The sequence below is a fragment of the Mesoplodon mirus genome (assembly GCF_964341445.2).
Source record: "Mesoplodon mirus genome assembly, chromosome: 8".
Taxonomy (NCBI): Eukaryota; Metazoa; Chordata; class Mammalia; order Artiodactyla; family Ziphiidae; genus Mesoplodon; species Mesoplodon mirus.
The window spans coordinates 33613501-33630664 of NC_138984.1; the positions used below are offsets into that span (position 1 = coordinate 33613501).

At 35.8% G+C, this 17164-nt stretch overlaps 1 protein-coding gene across 2 annotated transcripts in view; it reads left to right on the forward strand.

Annotated features, from left to right (window-relative positions):
* Window positions 1-17164, forward strand: part of ICA1L (islet cell autoantigen 1 like) — a 70796-nt gene that overhangs the window by 15023 nt on the left and 38609 nt on the right. For both annotated transcript variants that reach the window (XM_082630492.1, XM_082630493.1), the window contains exons 2-3: window positions 12082-12250; window positions 14639-14711. In XM_082630492.1, the coding sequence (XP_082486618.1) occupies window positions 12082-12250; window positions 14639-14711 (242 nt within the window). The remainder of the gene's footprint in view (window positions 1-12081; window positions 12251-14638; window positions 14712-17164) is intronic.

Consider the following 17164-nt stretch of genomic DNA (forward strand, 5'->3'; position numbering starts at 1 on the left):
AGGGGGCGGGGAGGTGCCTCAGGGTCCAGCCTGCTGTATACAGGCTTCAATGAATCTTCCTTCCACTTCTAAATGGTGAGTCTTTCAGATATTCTGCAGGGTAATTGACTCATTCCTCATTAGCATTCCTCTGTTAGTTGCTTAGGATACTACTTTCTCTGCCTTCTAAAAATTTATTGAAATCTCTCATATGCTCTAGTCACTATGCTTATTTTCTCTATGCTTATGAGTTAATAGATAACTTTTTTGTTTTATACCTTTACTGTTATTTTAGTGGGTTTGGGAAGGGAACACAGATAAGTGCATGTAGTCAATCTGCATTTTTGACAGGGCACCCTTGTAATATATTTTAATACCTGAAAGGGCAAGTTCTTTCAAGTTTTTCTCAGTGTTGAGTTTTAAAATTATGTCAGTCAAATAAAAAAAGTTTAGGGTTTTAAAGTTTTACATCCTATGCATTCTTCTTTATTGAGAGGCTGTATGTAATAATGTATTATACTTATATACAACTTTATATTTTTAAAAGCAATTTTGTATGTGTTATCCCATTTGAGCTTCATATTATGAGAGGCTCTGCACTTGGGAACATTGAGCATAGCAGAGGATTGGGAGAGGTGTTGGCCTGAAATTTGCAATAAAGTTGGAAATATAATACTCAAGTTTTATAAGCAGTTAGCTTTAATATCATTAAAAATTTATTTTTTAATTTTTTTAAATTAATTTATTTTTGGCTGTGTTGGGTCTTTGTTGCTGCGTGGGCTTTCTCTAGTTGCAGCAAGTGTGGGCTACTCTTCGCTGAGGTGCGAGGGCTTTCATTGTGGTGGCTTCTTTTGTTGTGGAGCACGGGCTCTAGGCGCACGGGCTTCAGTAGTTGCAGTACGCGGACTTGGTAGTTGTGGCACATGGGCTTAGTTGCACCGAGGCATGTGGGATCTTCCCGGACCAGGGCTCGAACCCATGTCCCCTGCATTGGCAGGCGGATTCTTAACCACTGCGCCACCAGGGAAGTCCTAATATCGTTTTAACAGAAGAACTTAGTGTGATACTTTAAACTATCAAAAACTTTTGAAATATAGTTTTTCAGCCATTCTTTCAAAAAGATAAAATATTTTCTTCTCTAGTTCACTTTCTTTCTCTAATATATTGTTTATATTTTGAATGGTCTTGTTGATTTTCATCAACATTTTTCAAGTCTTATTTTCTTTTTTTTTAAACATCTTTATTGGATTATAATTGCTTTGCAGTGGTGTGTTAGCTTCTGCTTGATTTATTTATTTAAGTATAGTTGGTTTACAATGTTGTGTTAACTTCAGGTTAGTTTCAGCATAGTGATTCAGTATTTTTGTAGCTTATATTCCATTATAGGTTATTACAAGATAATAGGTTTACTTCCTTGTGCTATACAGTAAATCTTTGTTGCTTATCTATTTTCTATATAGTAGTTTGTATCCATGAATCCCATACCCCTAATTTGTCCCTCTCCCCCGTCCCTCTCCCCTTTGGTAACCAGAAGTTTGTTTTCTATGTTTGTAAGTCTATTTCTGTTTTGTATATACTATCATTTGTATTTTTTTTTAGATTCCACATATGAATGATATTGTATAGTATTTGTCTTTGTCTGACTTATTTCATTAAGCATAATATTCTCTAGGTCTATCCACGTTGTTGCAAATGGCAGTAAATGGCAGTATTTCATTTTTCTTTATGGATGAGTAATATTCCATTGTGTATATGTGTGTGTGTGTGTGTGTGTGTGTGTATCACATCTTCTTAAGTCAGTCATCTGTTGATGAGCACTTGGGTTGCATCCATGTCTTGGCTATTGTAAACAGTGCTGCTGTGAACATTGGGGTGCATGTAGCTTTTTGAATTAGTGTTTTTGTTTTTTCCGGTTATATACCCAAGAGTGGAATTGCTGGATTATATGGCAGTTCAGTTTTTAGCTTTCTAAGGAACCTCCATACTGTTTTCTGTAATGACTGCACTGATTTGCATTCCCACCAAAGGTGTACAAGGGTTCCCTTTTCTCCACATCCTCTCCAAAATTTATTTGTAGTTTTTTGATGGTAACCGTTCTGACTGGTGTGAGGTGACACCTCTTTGTGGTTTTGATTTCAATTTATATAATAATTAGCAATGTTGAGCATCGTTTCATGTGCCTGTTACCCATCTGTGTGTCTTCTTTGGAGAAATGTCTATTCAGGTATTCTGCCATTTTTTGATTGGATTGTTTGGTTTTTTTGATATTGAGTTGTATGAGCCGTTTGTATATTTTGGATGTTAAGCCCTTGTTGGTCGCATCATTTGCAAATATTTTCTCTCATTCCACAGGTTATCTTTTTGTTTTGTTGATGGTTTCCTTTGCTGTGGAAAAGCTTTTAATTATCTAATAATCTATTTTTTTAATTAAAAAAATTTTTTTAACATCTTTGTTGGAGTATAAGTGCTTTACAATCGTGTGTTAGTTGCTGCTTTATAACAAAGTGAATCAGCTATATGTATACATATATCCCCATAGCTCCTCCCTCTTGCGTCTCCCTCCCACCCTCCCTATCCCACCCCTCTAGGTGGACACAACGCATAGAGCTGATCTCCCTGTGCTATGTGGCTGCTTTCCATTAGCTATCGATTTTACATTTGGTAGTGTATATATGTCCATCCCACTCTCCCACTTCATCCCAGCTTACCCTTCCCCTCCACATGTCCTCAAGTCCATTCTCTACGTCTGCATCTTTATCCTGTCCTGCCCCAAGGTTCTTCAGAACCTTTTTTTTTAATTTTAGATTCCATATATATGTGTTAGCATACAGTATTTGTTTTTCTCTTTCTGACTTTCTTCACTATGTATGACAGACTCTAGGTCCATCCACCTCACTACAAATAACTCAATTTAATAATCTATTTTAAATGTTACTCATATCTTCATTATGAAATGATATGACTAAAGTGGTCAGTAAATTAATTATATCTCTATAGTAAATTCATAATATGTCAGTCTAAAAAGTAAATAATCCTGAAGCATATCGTTTTTTGAAAAAACTAACATCTAATTTGTTTTTTATGTAACCTCTTCTCTATAGACTAAAATTCTGCTGATTAATAAAAGTATAGACTACTTATAAAAAATAAATTTTATTGTAACTAGAAATTCAAATACAGTTTGCAGTACCGACTTTCTGTTTTGTTAATGACCTTCTTCTGTTTTCATTCTTATAAGCAACATTCTTTTTTATGTACCTAACTAGTTCTTGGAAACCTATAGGTTTTTGGAAGCAGGTTACCTGAAAATTAGGAAACTAATATTGTATGTTTCAGTTAACTCACTGTAAGACAGAAGACAACTTTAATCATACTTTCCTCACCCTCAAAATGCAAAAGAACACTGCTTCTGGAGTCAAAGTCTTGAATGTGTGTTAAGTATCAATATGTTCTTAATGTATGTGTATCCTTGAGAAAGTTCCCTTAATTTCACAATGCCTCGGTGATCTCCTTTACAAAACTGGAATAATAAAATCTGCCATTTCTAGTTGTCAGGGTTGTCAGGAATATTAAAGGAGATAAAATGTATGAAAATGTTTAAAAAATTGTCAAGAGTTCTACAAGTATAATGATTACTATTTTAGTCAGTAGTAATACCAAGATTATCAGGAACTTTTAAATATCTTAAGCCGCCTCTAAGACTTTACCTTTTACATAATTTTGAATTATTTTTGAAAAACAATTAAGCTCTAGTCATGTTATAAGAATATTAGGTGGACATTGTATCCTCTCTGTGGGCAACTTACTTTCTTAGCATGGGATTTTGGGGTGTATGATTGAATGGCTGTAAGTAATTGCCATATTCTTTCTGTTTTAGCTAAAGACAGGTCTGCATTTAATTTCCTCATTCAGTGTCTTATTGGTGTTATGATCGCAGTGTCAAGTGTAGCACCCAGAACAAAGCTGGCATTTAATGTGTGTATGAAACTGACTTCCTTATTGGGACTTCTTGGAAATTTCAGCTAATTATAGTTCTGCCTACTTCTATTGTCTCAGAGTATTTGTAAATTTCAACTGCCCTAGTCCTGTTCTAGTCTCTCAGTAACCAAACCCACATTTGGCTAAACAACAGTTAAGCTCACCTATCTGAAAGGATTCGTATTTATAACCTGATGCAATTCTAGTCTAATATTAAAGCTGGTACTTTATAAATATATCCTTTAGGAAAGTTCGAGGGGCAGATTCTCAATCTGTGACTTAAAAGTTTGTCTTTCATATCAGTAACCCCTAATAATTCCAGTAGGCTTCAGTTTGTCTCCATCTGTGCAAGGGGACATACAAATCACCCTGTAACATAATCTACTCATTGATTTGCCAGAGCCAAAAACTATTCCTGAATTCATGGACAATTGATGAAAGATTAGTCAGGCAGTACCTTTAAAAATTACATATATGGGGCTTCCCTGGTGGCGCAGTGGTTAAGAATCCACCTGCCAATTAAAGGGACATGGGTTCGAGCCCTAGTCAGGGAAGATCTCACATGCCGTGGAGCAACTCGGCCTGTGCGCCACAACTACTGAGCCTGTGCTCTAGAGCCTGTGTGCTCCAACTACTGAGCCTGTGTGCCACAACTAATGAAGCCTGTGTGCCTAGAGCCCGTGCTCCGCAACAAGAGAAGCCACCGCATTGAGAAGCCCGCACACCACAGCAGAGAGTAGCCTCCGCTCGCTGCAACTAGAGGAAGCCTGCGCACAGCAACAAAGACCCAACACAGCCAAAAATAAATAAATTTATTTTTTAAAAATTACATATATGACATATAGTATATATATGTGTGTGTGTACATACATATGTGTGTATACATACATGTGAACAAAGAATAAACATTAGCTTAAAGAGACTTATGACTCTTCAGACTATGCTTTGAGAACCATGATCTAGATCAGAGGTCTGTAAACTTTTTCTGTAAAAGACCATGATAGTCAATAATTTTGGCTGTGTAGACCATGCAGTCTGCTGGATCTACTTAATTCCGCTGCTGTAGCAAGAAGGCAGCTAAGGACTAATTTGCTGGAGGACCATAGTGTTTGCCCATCAGCCTAGATCCCTGAAATGCAGAGGAGATGTGATCTTGGTTAGGCACATCATTTAGCCACAAAACACTTTCTTAGGTGAGTTGTTTGAGTTCCTTTTTTTAGGTTGAACCGTATGAAATTGCTGATTTTGTAGGTCAAAAATGATCTAATGTTGGCAGTTTCATTTTGGTCAATCAAAGACAAAAAGCTATTTTACTTATAAAAACTGTTTAATCAGCAGACATAGTCTGTATTGCTATTGCTCTGGTGAATGATTTTATGGCAAATGAGGATAAATGACACTTTAATCTCTTTATAGCAGTCTTGTTGGGTGATGGAGTTAGTATAAGCTTTTCACTCTAACTCTATATCAAATAAATTTTCTCTGTGTAATTGTTTTATATTCTCTCAGTTATGATTAAGATTTTTAAATTTCTTTTATTGGTCTCTCATTTTATGGAAGTCTCCATCCCTTTTGAACTAGATAACAGAAATAGAAAGTTGAACTAGGTAACCTCTAAGTTTCTTTTCAATTTCTTTCAACTATGGGATTTAAGTATCTATTATATATAGAACATATTTCTCATTAACCTATTATTCTTATTATGGTTAATCCATAGCACAATACTAAGAGCCTAGTACAAATTTGATTCACCTTCCTCAAACCTTCAAATTTTACCACGTTTCTGCTTTCTTTCTTGAAGTTCTCCTGTCTTCTCACTGCTTAACTATCTTCATATAGTTAGCTCCCAAATCACCATTTCCAATTTAAAAATTAAAATGAAAAAGTATAAAATAGGGCTTCCCTGGTGGCGCAGTGGTTGAGAATCCGCCTGCTGATGCAGGGGATACGGGTTCGTGCCCCGGTCCGGGAAGATCCCACATGCCGCGGAGCGGCTAGGCCCGTGAGCCAAGGCAGCTGAGCCTGCGCGTCCGGAGCCTGTGCTCCGCAGTGGGAGAGGCCACAACAGTGAGAGGCCCGCGTACCCCCCCCCAAAAAAATAAGATGGCATGTTAAGTTCTGCTCCAAATTCATAGTAATCATAAAAAAAAAAAAAAACCCAGAAAGTTTATCTTGGCTAGATAATAAGATAAACATGGACTAGAAACAAAATAGAAAGAGAGGTGAGTGGACTGAAACAGACGTCTTGAGCTCTCAGTATAGAAGTAGGTCCTGGCTTCTGGGAGTTCAGGTTCTGCAGGTTGGTAGAAATTAAAAGTGTTTCACACACAATGCTCTTTCAACACCCTGAATAGATCAGTAGTATTTCAGATACCACTATATCAGGGTCTCTAAAATATCAGTATATGAAGGTGAAGTGGAGGCAACTAGATTATAGATCTAGTGATCTATAATCACTAGATAAGGAGGAATAACCAGAGAGAGGAAAAAGGAAAAGTAAAGATTTTATACTCAAAATAAGCTTACAGAATTCAACCAACAAAATCAATATTTGGAAAATGAATTTACTCCAGATAAAAAGTCTAAGAATTCTATATATTTAGGGTGCCAAAGAGACAAATTATGGAATGATGTCATTAAAAAGGATAAAAAATTAGGAGAATATTAAGAAGAACCAATTAGAAAACTTGGAAATTAAGAAAGAAAGAAACAGTCACTGGATTAAAAAAAAAAAAAAAAACAAACCTCAGTAGGTGTGATGAACTGTAGACTGAACAGAGTTGAAGAGAATTCATAAACTGGAAGATTGTACTGAAGAACTTATCCAAAATATAGGACAAACATATTAAAAAATGAGCCATTAAGACATACAAAGAATAACACCCAATAGAAGATTCAGATAAAAAGAAGAAATTATGGCTGAAAAGGAATATTTGAAGGGATTACAGCTTAGAATTTTCTAGAACTGAAGGAAGACATGAACCTCCATAATGAAAATACACTCTACTTAAATACATTTTAGAGAACCTCAGGTCATCACAGATAAAAACTCTTTTCTAAAAGATTCAAAGAGAAAAAGGAGGGACAGTAGGAGCCCAGACTTCTCATTGACTGCAGTAGACGACCTAAGGTATTAGGGCTTCTATCCTCAAACAGTTAAGGAACACTAAGGAATGTTATATAATGGAAACAACAAAACAGACACATACATAGAACTTAAAAACAAAGGACTGGGGACTTCCCTGGTGGCCCAGTGGATCTATACTTTTATATACAATTAAACTATCATTTATGAATGAAGGCAAAATAGAGTGTCATAGATACCAGAGAATTTCTACCCACCGGATTCTTTAGCATTGACAGGATTTATTTAGGATAAGACCTAAATAAATGGAGATACATACTATGTTCATGAAGTGGAAGACTCAATATTATTAAGATGCCAGTCCTTCACAGATTGATCTGTAGATTCAGTGCCATCCCAATCTAAATTCCAGAACTCTACAGCTCAATACTTAAAAAAAAAAAGACAAACAAACCAATTTAAAAGTGGGCAGAAGACTTACAAACACAACAATGGAGGATATACAAAAGGCCAGTTGGCATGTGAAAAAGTGTTCATTATCAGTTGTCAGGAAAATACACATTAAAGCTGTAAGGAAATACCACTACACAACTAGAATGGATAAAACTAAAAAGTCTGCCAACATTAAGTGTTATTGAGGTTGTGGAACAATTATAACTCTCATACATTGCTAATGGGAATGTAAAACAGCAATTTTTTATAAAGTGTACACCAATCCTTTGATAGAGAAAAATCCATTTCTAGGTTTTATTGAAGAGAAGTGAAGACATTTGTCCACAAAAGACTTGTATAGGCATATTCATAGCAGATTTATTTACAATAGTGAAAAATTAAAGCATACTGTTAACACTCATACAATGGATTACTGTTCAGTGATAAAAAAGAACAAACTAGGAAAGGAAAAACTAAGGTGAAAAAAAATCAAAACATTTATTATTTATGTTAGGCTAGGCATTGGCTGGAAAGGGATACAAGAGAACTTTCTGGGGAGTTGGAAATGTTCTATACCATAATACCTATTTGTCAAAAGTATACAGCTAGAAATTGTACATTTCAATGTATGTAAATATTATCAAAAATAACTAATAACGATGATGATAATGATTATGGAGTAAGGTGGTAGGGAATAGGTGAAGGTATAAATGACACAGAAATGACAGAATATTGGGATGATTGAGCTATCATTTTATTGTTGTCTGCATATGTTAAACTATATATAACTTTTGAAGAAATTAAGAAAGAAAAATGTCTTATGTTTACCCAGACATTTACCAGTTCCAGTCATCTTCATTCTTTCCTATAGATAAAGTACTGTTGTAATTTCCCTTCAGCCTTTAGAATTTGTTAGCATTTCTAAAAGTCCCCTGGCCATGAATTTTCTCAGTTCTTTATCTGAAAATGGCTTTATTTTGATTTCAGTTTTAAAGGACAGTTTCAGTAGAGAATTATGAGTTGATAGTTTTTCTTTCTTTCATTCAACACCTTAAATATGTCCTTCCATTGTAGTCTGGCTTTTGTTGTTTTAGTTGAGAGCTTCCATCTTATTTATACTTTTGTTCCCGTTTGTGTAATATACCATTTTTCTCTGCTTTCAAGATAGATTTTCTCTTTATCTTTGAATTGAAGCAGTTGGTCTATGATGTGCCTATTTGTGGTTTTCCTTGTGTTTATCAGCCTATAAGTTAATGTCATTTATAAAATTTAGGATGTTTTATTCAGATATTTTTCATTCCCCTTCTATTCCTCCTCTCCTTCAGGGTCTTTTTTTCTCTTCTCTGTTCTTCAGATTAGGTAATTTTAATTGATTCATCTTCAGCTTCACTTCTTGTATCTCCCATCTTCAGTTTATTGTTAAGAGTATCCAGTCAGTTTTTAATTGCATTTATTGAACTTTGCAACTTGAAACTTTCACTTGTTTTCTTTTGATATTTTCTGTCTATTCATTTATTGTGCACATATCCTACTTTTAAGTCTTTTACATGTTTATAATAGCTGGCCTAAAGTGCTTGTCTGATAATTGTAATATCTGAGAAATCTTTGGAATCTATTTTACTGACTTTTTTTCATGGAGTATGGGTCACATTTTCCTATTTCTTTGCATGTCTAGTGTTTTTTGGTTGGATACTTGACTTTTTAAATGATGGATTTTAGAAACTCTGAATTCTGTTTTGCTTCTCTGAAAAATAATTTTTACTCTAGAAGGCAGTTAACTTGACTGAATTCAAATTCCAGACTCTTTGTCTCCGCTGTAGTGGTAGCAGTTGAAATCTTTACTTCAGTTTCTAGCTGCTGATTTTCTGCGAGGACCCCTAGGGTCCCCTCCTTCACCTCATGATTAGTTTAGTGGACAGCACAGGTCTTGGGAGCTCTTTGTGTACAGATTTCAGAGAGCGTCTCCTCTTTGGCTCCCTCCCTTCCATGATATTCTTCCTAAATTTCTGGTAGTTCTCCAGCCTTGAGCTCTGTCATCTGATGTCAAGCCAGTAAGACTTGGCTTTCTACTCAACCTACCCCCAGTGGCAAGCAGATTTAGCAGTGCCCTCCGCCAAAAAATGGAAATGTACAAATCTCACCTTTTGCAGATTTACCCACCCAGTCACTGTCCTCCCCTTGCCAGGGGATGTGTGCTCTCTGCAGGCAGGATAGATTTCAGAGAGGAAAGGGAGGACTAAGTTTATTGCTCTCAAATCCAATCAGATAAGTTACTCTTCCTTGCATATGAAGGAGCTAGTGAGGGAGTGGAGAGAGGCCAGGAGTATACTGTTCAAGCTACATTAGCAAGTGAGTTGAGGTAGGGAAGAGATGTTCTCTTCTGATACTCCTAAGAAGTTTGTTCTCTTAACTGATTGGGCCTAAGCCTACGTCAGCTTAGTAGAAGAGATCAGCAGTTTGTTATACAGTTGGACTGACCCTCATGCTGATAACAGTCTGGAGGGGAAAACTAATTGAAAACCATCAAAAGCAAGCAAAAGCAGACAGAAATTGGAGGGGAAAGATAAACTGCAAGTTTTCCCGCAAGACTTTGTGTCAGATGGTATAATGCTTACATCAAATCCATTACCCCCCTGTACTATTTTCTATCCCAAATTATGTCCAACCCAGTTACCAGCATAGCACATGAGAGGTACTGCAGTTAAATGATAATTAATCTATACTGTCCAGGAATCCAGGAGGATATCCAAAGGACAATATCCAGCAAATATCTGGAAGAGTGGCCACTTGTGGACTTTACATTTTGTCTTTGTTCTATATAATGCTTTTTATTTAAACCTACTTTGTCTGATACTAATGTGGCTACCCCTGCTTTCATTTTCTTTCTACTATATTTACCTGGTATATCTTTTTTTACATAAATTTATTTTATATTTATTTTTGGCTGCACTGGGTCTTTGTTGCTGCATGCGGGCTTTCTCTAGTTGCAGCGAGCTGGGGCTACTCTTCGTTGCAGTGCACAGGCTTCTCATTGCGGTGGCCTCTCCTGTTGCGGAGCATGGTTCTAGGTGCGCGGGCTTCAGTAGTTGTGGCGCACGGGCTTAGTTGCTCCATGGCACGAGGGATATTCCTGGACCAGGGATCGAACCCGTGTCCCCTGCATTAACAGGCGTATTCTTAACCACTGAGCCACCAGGGAAGTCCCTACCTGGTATATCTTAACCCATAATTCTTTATCATTTTGTTTTAAGCAGATCCCAAATAGCATATAATTGTATATACTATTTTATTTTTTATGATTTGAGATTCTTTGTATTTAAGAGGAAGTTTGCATTTATTATAGTAAATAATATAATTGTTCTTATTCTGTCATCTTAGTTTACACAGTTTGTTATGTTGCCTTACTCCTGTTTTTCCAGTCTTCTTTTACTAGTTTTTCTCGTTCTCTTGTTTTGCTCCTAATAACTTAGAAATTAGACATCCTATTTTTATTTGATTAGTAATTTCAAAATAAAAAGAAAGTGAACTTCTGTTTCTTTACCAACATTAAGAATACATTGATTATCTATTGATTCCCCTGGAAATGAGTCACATATTTTAGTACCTCCCTTTGTTCCTACCTCCCACCATTTATTGGAATAGTCTGGGCTTTTAAAACTATTATTATTATTTCTTTTTTTTTACATTTCATTAATGAACACTTTTCACATTTGCATTTCCTTAATGTAGCCATGTTAACCATGTTAAGAACAATTACTTAGACATTAATTTTTAAGTTTACAAAAGGTTACAATTTTCATCTCTATTTCTTTTATAACATATCTCTCTTATACTTAAGATCTTTATTTTTGTTAATTTATTGGATACTAAAGTATTTCTTTAAGTGATTTTTTTTTTTTTTTTTTTTTTTTTTGTGGTACACGGGCTTCTCCCTGTTGTGGCCTCTCCCGTTGCGGAGCACAGGCTCTGGACGCACAGGCTCAGCGGCCATGGCTCACGGGCCCAGCCGCTTCGCGGCATGTGGGATCTTCCCTGACCGGGGCTCGAACCCACATCCCCTGCATCAGCAGGCAGACTCTCAACCACTGCACCAACAGGGAAGCCCTCTTTAAGTGATTTTTAAAGAAGAGTATATATCTGAATCTTTGCATATCTGAGGGTATATATTACATGTGTATTCTTCTGACATAGCAGTTAATCCATAGGAAACTTTCCTAAGGAAATGATAGCAGGATGCAAAGATGTGTGTACAAGTTCATTTTTCAGTATTATTACAAAAGCAAAAATCAGAAACTAATAAGAGTCTACAAATAGAGATTGGTCAAACAAAATGAAATTATTTCTAGCCATTACTGCAAAATCATAACAGTTTTATCACTTTGTCACCTAATTAATGTATCATTAATCTTTTTGCCTGTTACTTGTGCAAGTTATAATTAAAACATAAATGTAGACCATACAAAGTAAACATTAGCATGTTTAGCTGTCAACATTAATATTCTATTTAGTATCTTTTTCAGTTTTTCAATTAGATTAAATATTGGCTAAATAGATATTTATTATTGAAAATATTTTTTAAGAAATTTCATTTTAGTTATTTCTTGTAGTCACTCCATGGATTTTTTTGGACAACCCAGACCAGAAGATAACCAGTCAGTAGTCAGCAGAATGCAAAAGAAATACTGGAAAACCAAACAGGTCTTTATCAAAGCAACCGGGAAAAAGGAGGATGAGCACGTAGTGGCATCTGATGCTGAACTGGATGCTAAACTTGAGGTAAATTTTAGGATTCTGTGTACTGCATATAACTTGTTATTATCTAGGACGACTAAGGGGACTATGACAAGCTTTCATACTGAAGAACTTATCAGGATAAATGCAAAATTTGATAATAGAATAATTGTATCCATTTGTCAACCAGATCTTCTGGATAGGAGATCATAATTCTCACAGATTGAGGACTGGCAGAACTGGTGTTCATAAATCAGATAAATCATGAACTAAGTAATTTCTCTGGCACAAGTATTGTAATTTTTATGCTGTGTTAATGACTTAATTATATTTCTAATTGGGACCATATACTCATTATGTATCATGTCATAACATTTTGTACTATTTTAACTGAAGTCTATACCTCACTGCAATACATTAACTGAAATCAAATAGTGAGTGAGGATTTTACAAGTTGGAGTTTTTGTTTCTATTATTAAGGGGTGGAGTTAATTGAAGTATGTCATATGCATGTTTGGTTCTGTTTTTCATTTTAAATAAAAGGGCTAATTACCAGGAAACAACTTTAAACATATATGTGTCTTATGTTTTTAAGTAATTAAGCTAAGTAGAAGGAAGGTCTCATGTACATTAATGAAAAAAATCTAGATTTTTAAATGCAGATTTGCTAATTCCATGTATATATACTAATGTAACTTTTACAAACATTTCCAGGCAGGAGTTCTGTTATGCTTGGAATGTAGTAATCTGTTGGGATTCTTAAATATTCTTAAATATTTTTAAATAGAGGTCTGATTAAATAGGTCTTAATCTACTAAGTAATTTTATTCTGCAGAAAATAAACTTTTGTAATTGCCCTAACAAATATGGAAATAGAAATTACTTCTATTTAACAAGCTTTTTGTGTTGAAAAGTACTATTTGTGTTGAAAAGTATTCTTCTTAGGATTCAGTGACAAATGTGGAAAAAAAATGAAGGGACTTTATTATAGGTAATATGTTTTAGCACCAGGGGAACTCTTCACTGTTGCTACATATAGTCCCACAGATGTATATTTTTTTGTATTGTTTCACATCATTAGGTAATGTGTGGGTGACATTTTATATTCAGTGTAATTCTTGTCCATTAGACAAATATTTGGAATCAACCAAGAACTTTCTCCCACAATTGTACTAATTTTTTTAAGAATGAGAAATAGTTTCATTTCAAGTATACATACAAGTATGCATACTTAAATTATCATGTTGTATACTTTAAATATATTACAGTTTTGTTTGTCAAATTATACCTCACTAAAACTGAAAAAGATTTTTATTATAACAGTGAGAAGCAATAGTATGTAAATCTTTCAAGTTCCCATGGGAAAAAAATCATAATCACTTCATCATAACAGAACTATCATTTTTGTATTCTTTTCTAATCCCCTTCCATATGGATTTAAAACAGCTTTTTAAATTGCCAAATCCATATACCAAGTGTAATCCAAACATACTTAAACTTTTGTGGAAAATTGATGGTTGCTCCTCTACTTAGATTTTAGTGTCTATTATCAGTCTTCCTTTGGTCTGATCAAACATCAAAATAACAACAAAACTACATCAGAGATAGATCATTCAGGTTTAATGGTGATATTGGAAGTTCATTTGATAATCAAAGGATTAGGGCCTAATATTATACCACAGTGCCAAGGTCTTTTTGAACTAAAGTCTCATAGCAACTCTTCAGGGAAGGACTTTGTGAGTCTTCTTTAGGCTGCACCCTAAAACCCATGCTGGCTTGTTTCTCTGGGAAAACCCAAATGTATAGATATGTGTGAAGAGTTACCTCATGTGTATGTGTCCTGATCTCAAATTTTCACTTGCTTGCTTTGAAATGGGGGCCTACTGGATATTTTATTTTTTGTTAGCTATTAGCAGCAGTGATAATGAAGGGATTAATATTCATGGAAAATTCTAAACAAAAATAATCCAAAAGTAACTTATTTTTGATGTTGTAACACATTATTTAATTTTTATGGTAAACTCACTGACCTGTTTTGCTTAGACCAATATTGGAGAAAAGTCAGACTCCGAGTTAGTGTTTTCTAAGGCTATCTATACTCTTTTCATCTGTGGTAAGCAATGTTTGATGTAGTTTATATTAGATTTACCTTTTTGCTATTTAGATAGTTTGGAGCTGAGGGGTGGACAAATTCCACAGTTACAAATTTTTATTAGTTCCCATGTATTTATCACCATTTCTTCCAACCCTCATGGGGGAAATCTAAATGTGCTTTTTCTACACCTGAAATAAAACCAAAACTGAAGTATATCACAGTCAAGGAAAATAGACATAATACTTATAAGAAAATGTTTTGCTTTTGAAGTGCTTTTTAAATATTTTATATTTGTTTATGGTTCTTTACATTGTCCTAATAAAATTTATATTTCAAAGGTTTTTCACTCCATTCAAGAGACATGCACTGAACTTCTGAAGATAGTTGAGAAATATCAGCTAAAACTCAATGGTATGAAATCATAGATATCTATCTGACAATTCCCATTTAAAATAAATATTCATTTGCATTTTTTAAAATGAAAGATTTAATGTAAAAATAGTAGTTTATTGAATTATTTTGTGGACAGTTTCTAATGACAAAAATGAGTATTTACAGTGACCTGTTCTCAGATCCCCCAGTGTCCTCAGTTCATCAGATCCTCTGACAGATTCATTTCGCTGAGTTGAGTTTTCCTTCCCAGAGTCTCAGCTGGATTTGCTTCCATCATTTAAAAGCTCTCTTTCTCCACCCCTACTTGCTCTAGCAGTTGCCATCCCATTCCTCTGCTCCTTTCACAGGGAATTTCGACATAATTATCGGTAGGCACACTGTCCATTCCTTTCCTTCCACTTTCTCTCGTACTCACCCCAGTCAGGTTTTCACTCCCACCACTCCACCAGATTGCTCTTGTCATAGTCATGAAGCAGTAAATCCAGGGACCAATTCTTGGTCCGTGTCACATTATTTAACACAGTTGATTATCTGCCCCCTCCTTGAGACACGCTCTGTGCTTGGCTTCCAGGTACCACACGTCCCTGGATTTCTTTTTAATGGTCATTCCTTCTCAGTATCGTGCCACTGATGGAATCTCCTCCCTCTCTTCTATTTTTTTTAAATAAATTATTTTATTTTATTTATGGCTGTGTTGGGTCTTCGTTGCTGCGCCCGGGCTTTCTCTAGTTGTGGCGAGCGGTGTCTACTCTTTGTTGCGGTGCGTAGGCTTCTCATTGCGGTGGCTTCTCTTGTTGCGGAGCACGGGCTCTAGGTGCGTGGGCTTCAGTAGTTGTGGCACACGGGCTCAGTAGTTGTGGTGCACGGGCTTAGTTGCTCCGCGGCATGTGGGATCTTCCCAGACCAGGGCTCGAACCCGTGTCCCCTGCATTGGCAGGTGGATTCTTAACCACTGCGCCATCAGGGAGGCCCTCTCCTCTCTTGACCTCTTCTGGTTGGAACTCAATCTTTGGATCTCTTCTCCTGCCTTAATTACGGTTCCCTACTGGACATGGCCACCTCTCTGATTCTGTTACTTCTCTAATCTCATCTCCTCTTGAGCCATGTTAATCTCCTTCACAGTAGGCATATCTGCATAGTAGGCTCCCAATCTTCTTTAGGTATGTGGTCAAGTGTCATCTTTTTAGTGAGTCCTTCCCTGACCCCCATATCTAAAATGAAATACCCCTCTTTCTCATAAGTCTGTCTACTTAACAATAGAACTTAACAGTATTCAACATTCTGTATATTTTATCTGTTGTTTTTCTTACCACCACTAGAATACGCTCTCCTTAAGGACAGGAATTTGTCTGTTTATTTCTGGTCTCCTAGCCTAGAAACAATGTCTAGCATACAGTCCATACTTAATACATATTTGCTCAATGAATGGTTTTCTTGTGTAGCTGTGTAAATTGGTCTCAAAATTTTACAATCAAAGTTCATGTATTGTCCCGTTAAAGCAAGAAATCCATTATAGCATGATAATTTTTTGAGTGCCTGCCATGTGTAAAACTATGTCCTTTTCCCAAGGCAGTAGTTCGAGAAGCAACTTTTTGTAACAAAATAAGAGACAAGAATAGTGTGTAATTGAATTCAAGACAGTGATACAGACATACCTCTGAATTCTCTTGGAGTGAAAGATAACTGTGTATTAGCGTGATTGGTAAAGGCAACTCCATAGATGGGAATTGAGGTAAAACCTAAAAGTTTTATAGATGTTGAATATGTGGGAAGAAAGGGAATTGGAGTCAAGGAATAAGGTTAAAGAGTGAGAACAGTCTGCATGACGGAAGTGTTTGTAATTGGGACTAGTAGGGTGATACAAGAGCAAAGGAAGATTCGAGTCAGATTGCTAAGGACCTTAAATATTTTGCCAAGCAGTAAAAAGCCATTGCAATCATTGGAGCAAGGGAGTCCTGTGACAGAAATGTAAATGTAAAGAAACATTGGCAAGTTTGTGCATACTGCATTTTGTCCTGGAATCACCAGATCTCTTAGCATGCTGGTGGAGCATTTCAGGGTAAGGAAGAGATATACATATATAGATTTCATCATGTACTTTCTCTTCAAGATTGTGTATGACCGTGTGATTTCTTGAAGACTGTTTTATTAATAGATCTTCTGTTGAGACTAACATTGGACAATTGCAGTAGATTCCTCCATCACTATAAAGCTTTATGAGAATAACTTGGCTGGGGAAGAACACGTAGGAGTAGGGTCTCTAGTTTTTGGCAGCAGGTCCCAGCACAGAACTAGGACAGATTCAGCTTCATCTCCTCCCCTCTCTGCATTGATAAGGATGAGGCTCAATGATGGTTCATGTTCAATTGATATTTGTTAATGAGGTAGTCCAAGTTCCCAGAGAGCTTTCTGGATCATCTACAAGTTAATTTTTTTTCTAGTAGTTTTCATTGAGGTATATTTTATGAAGT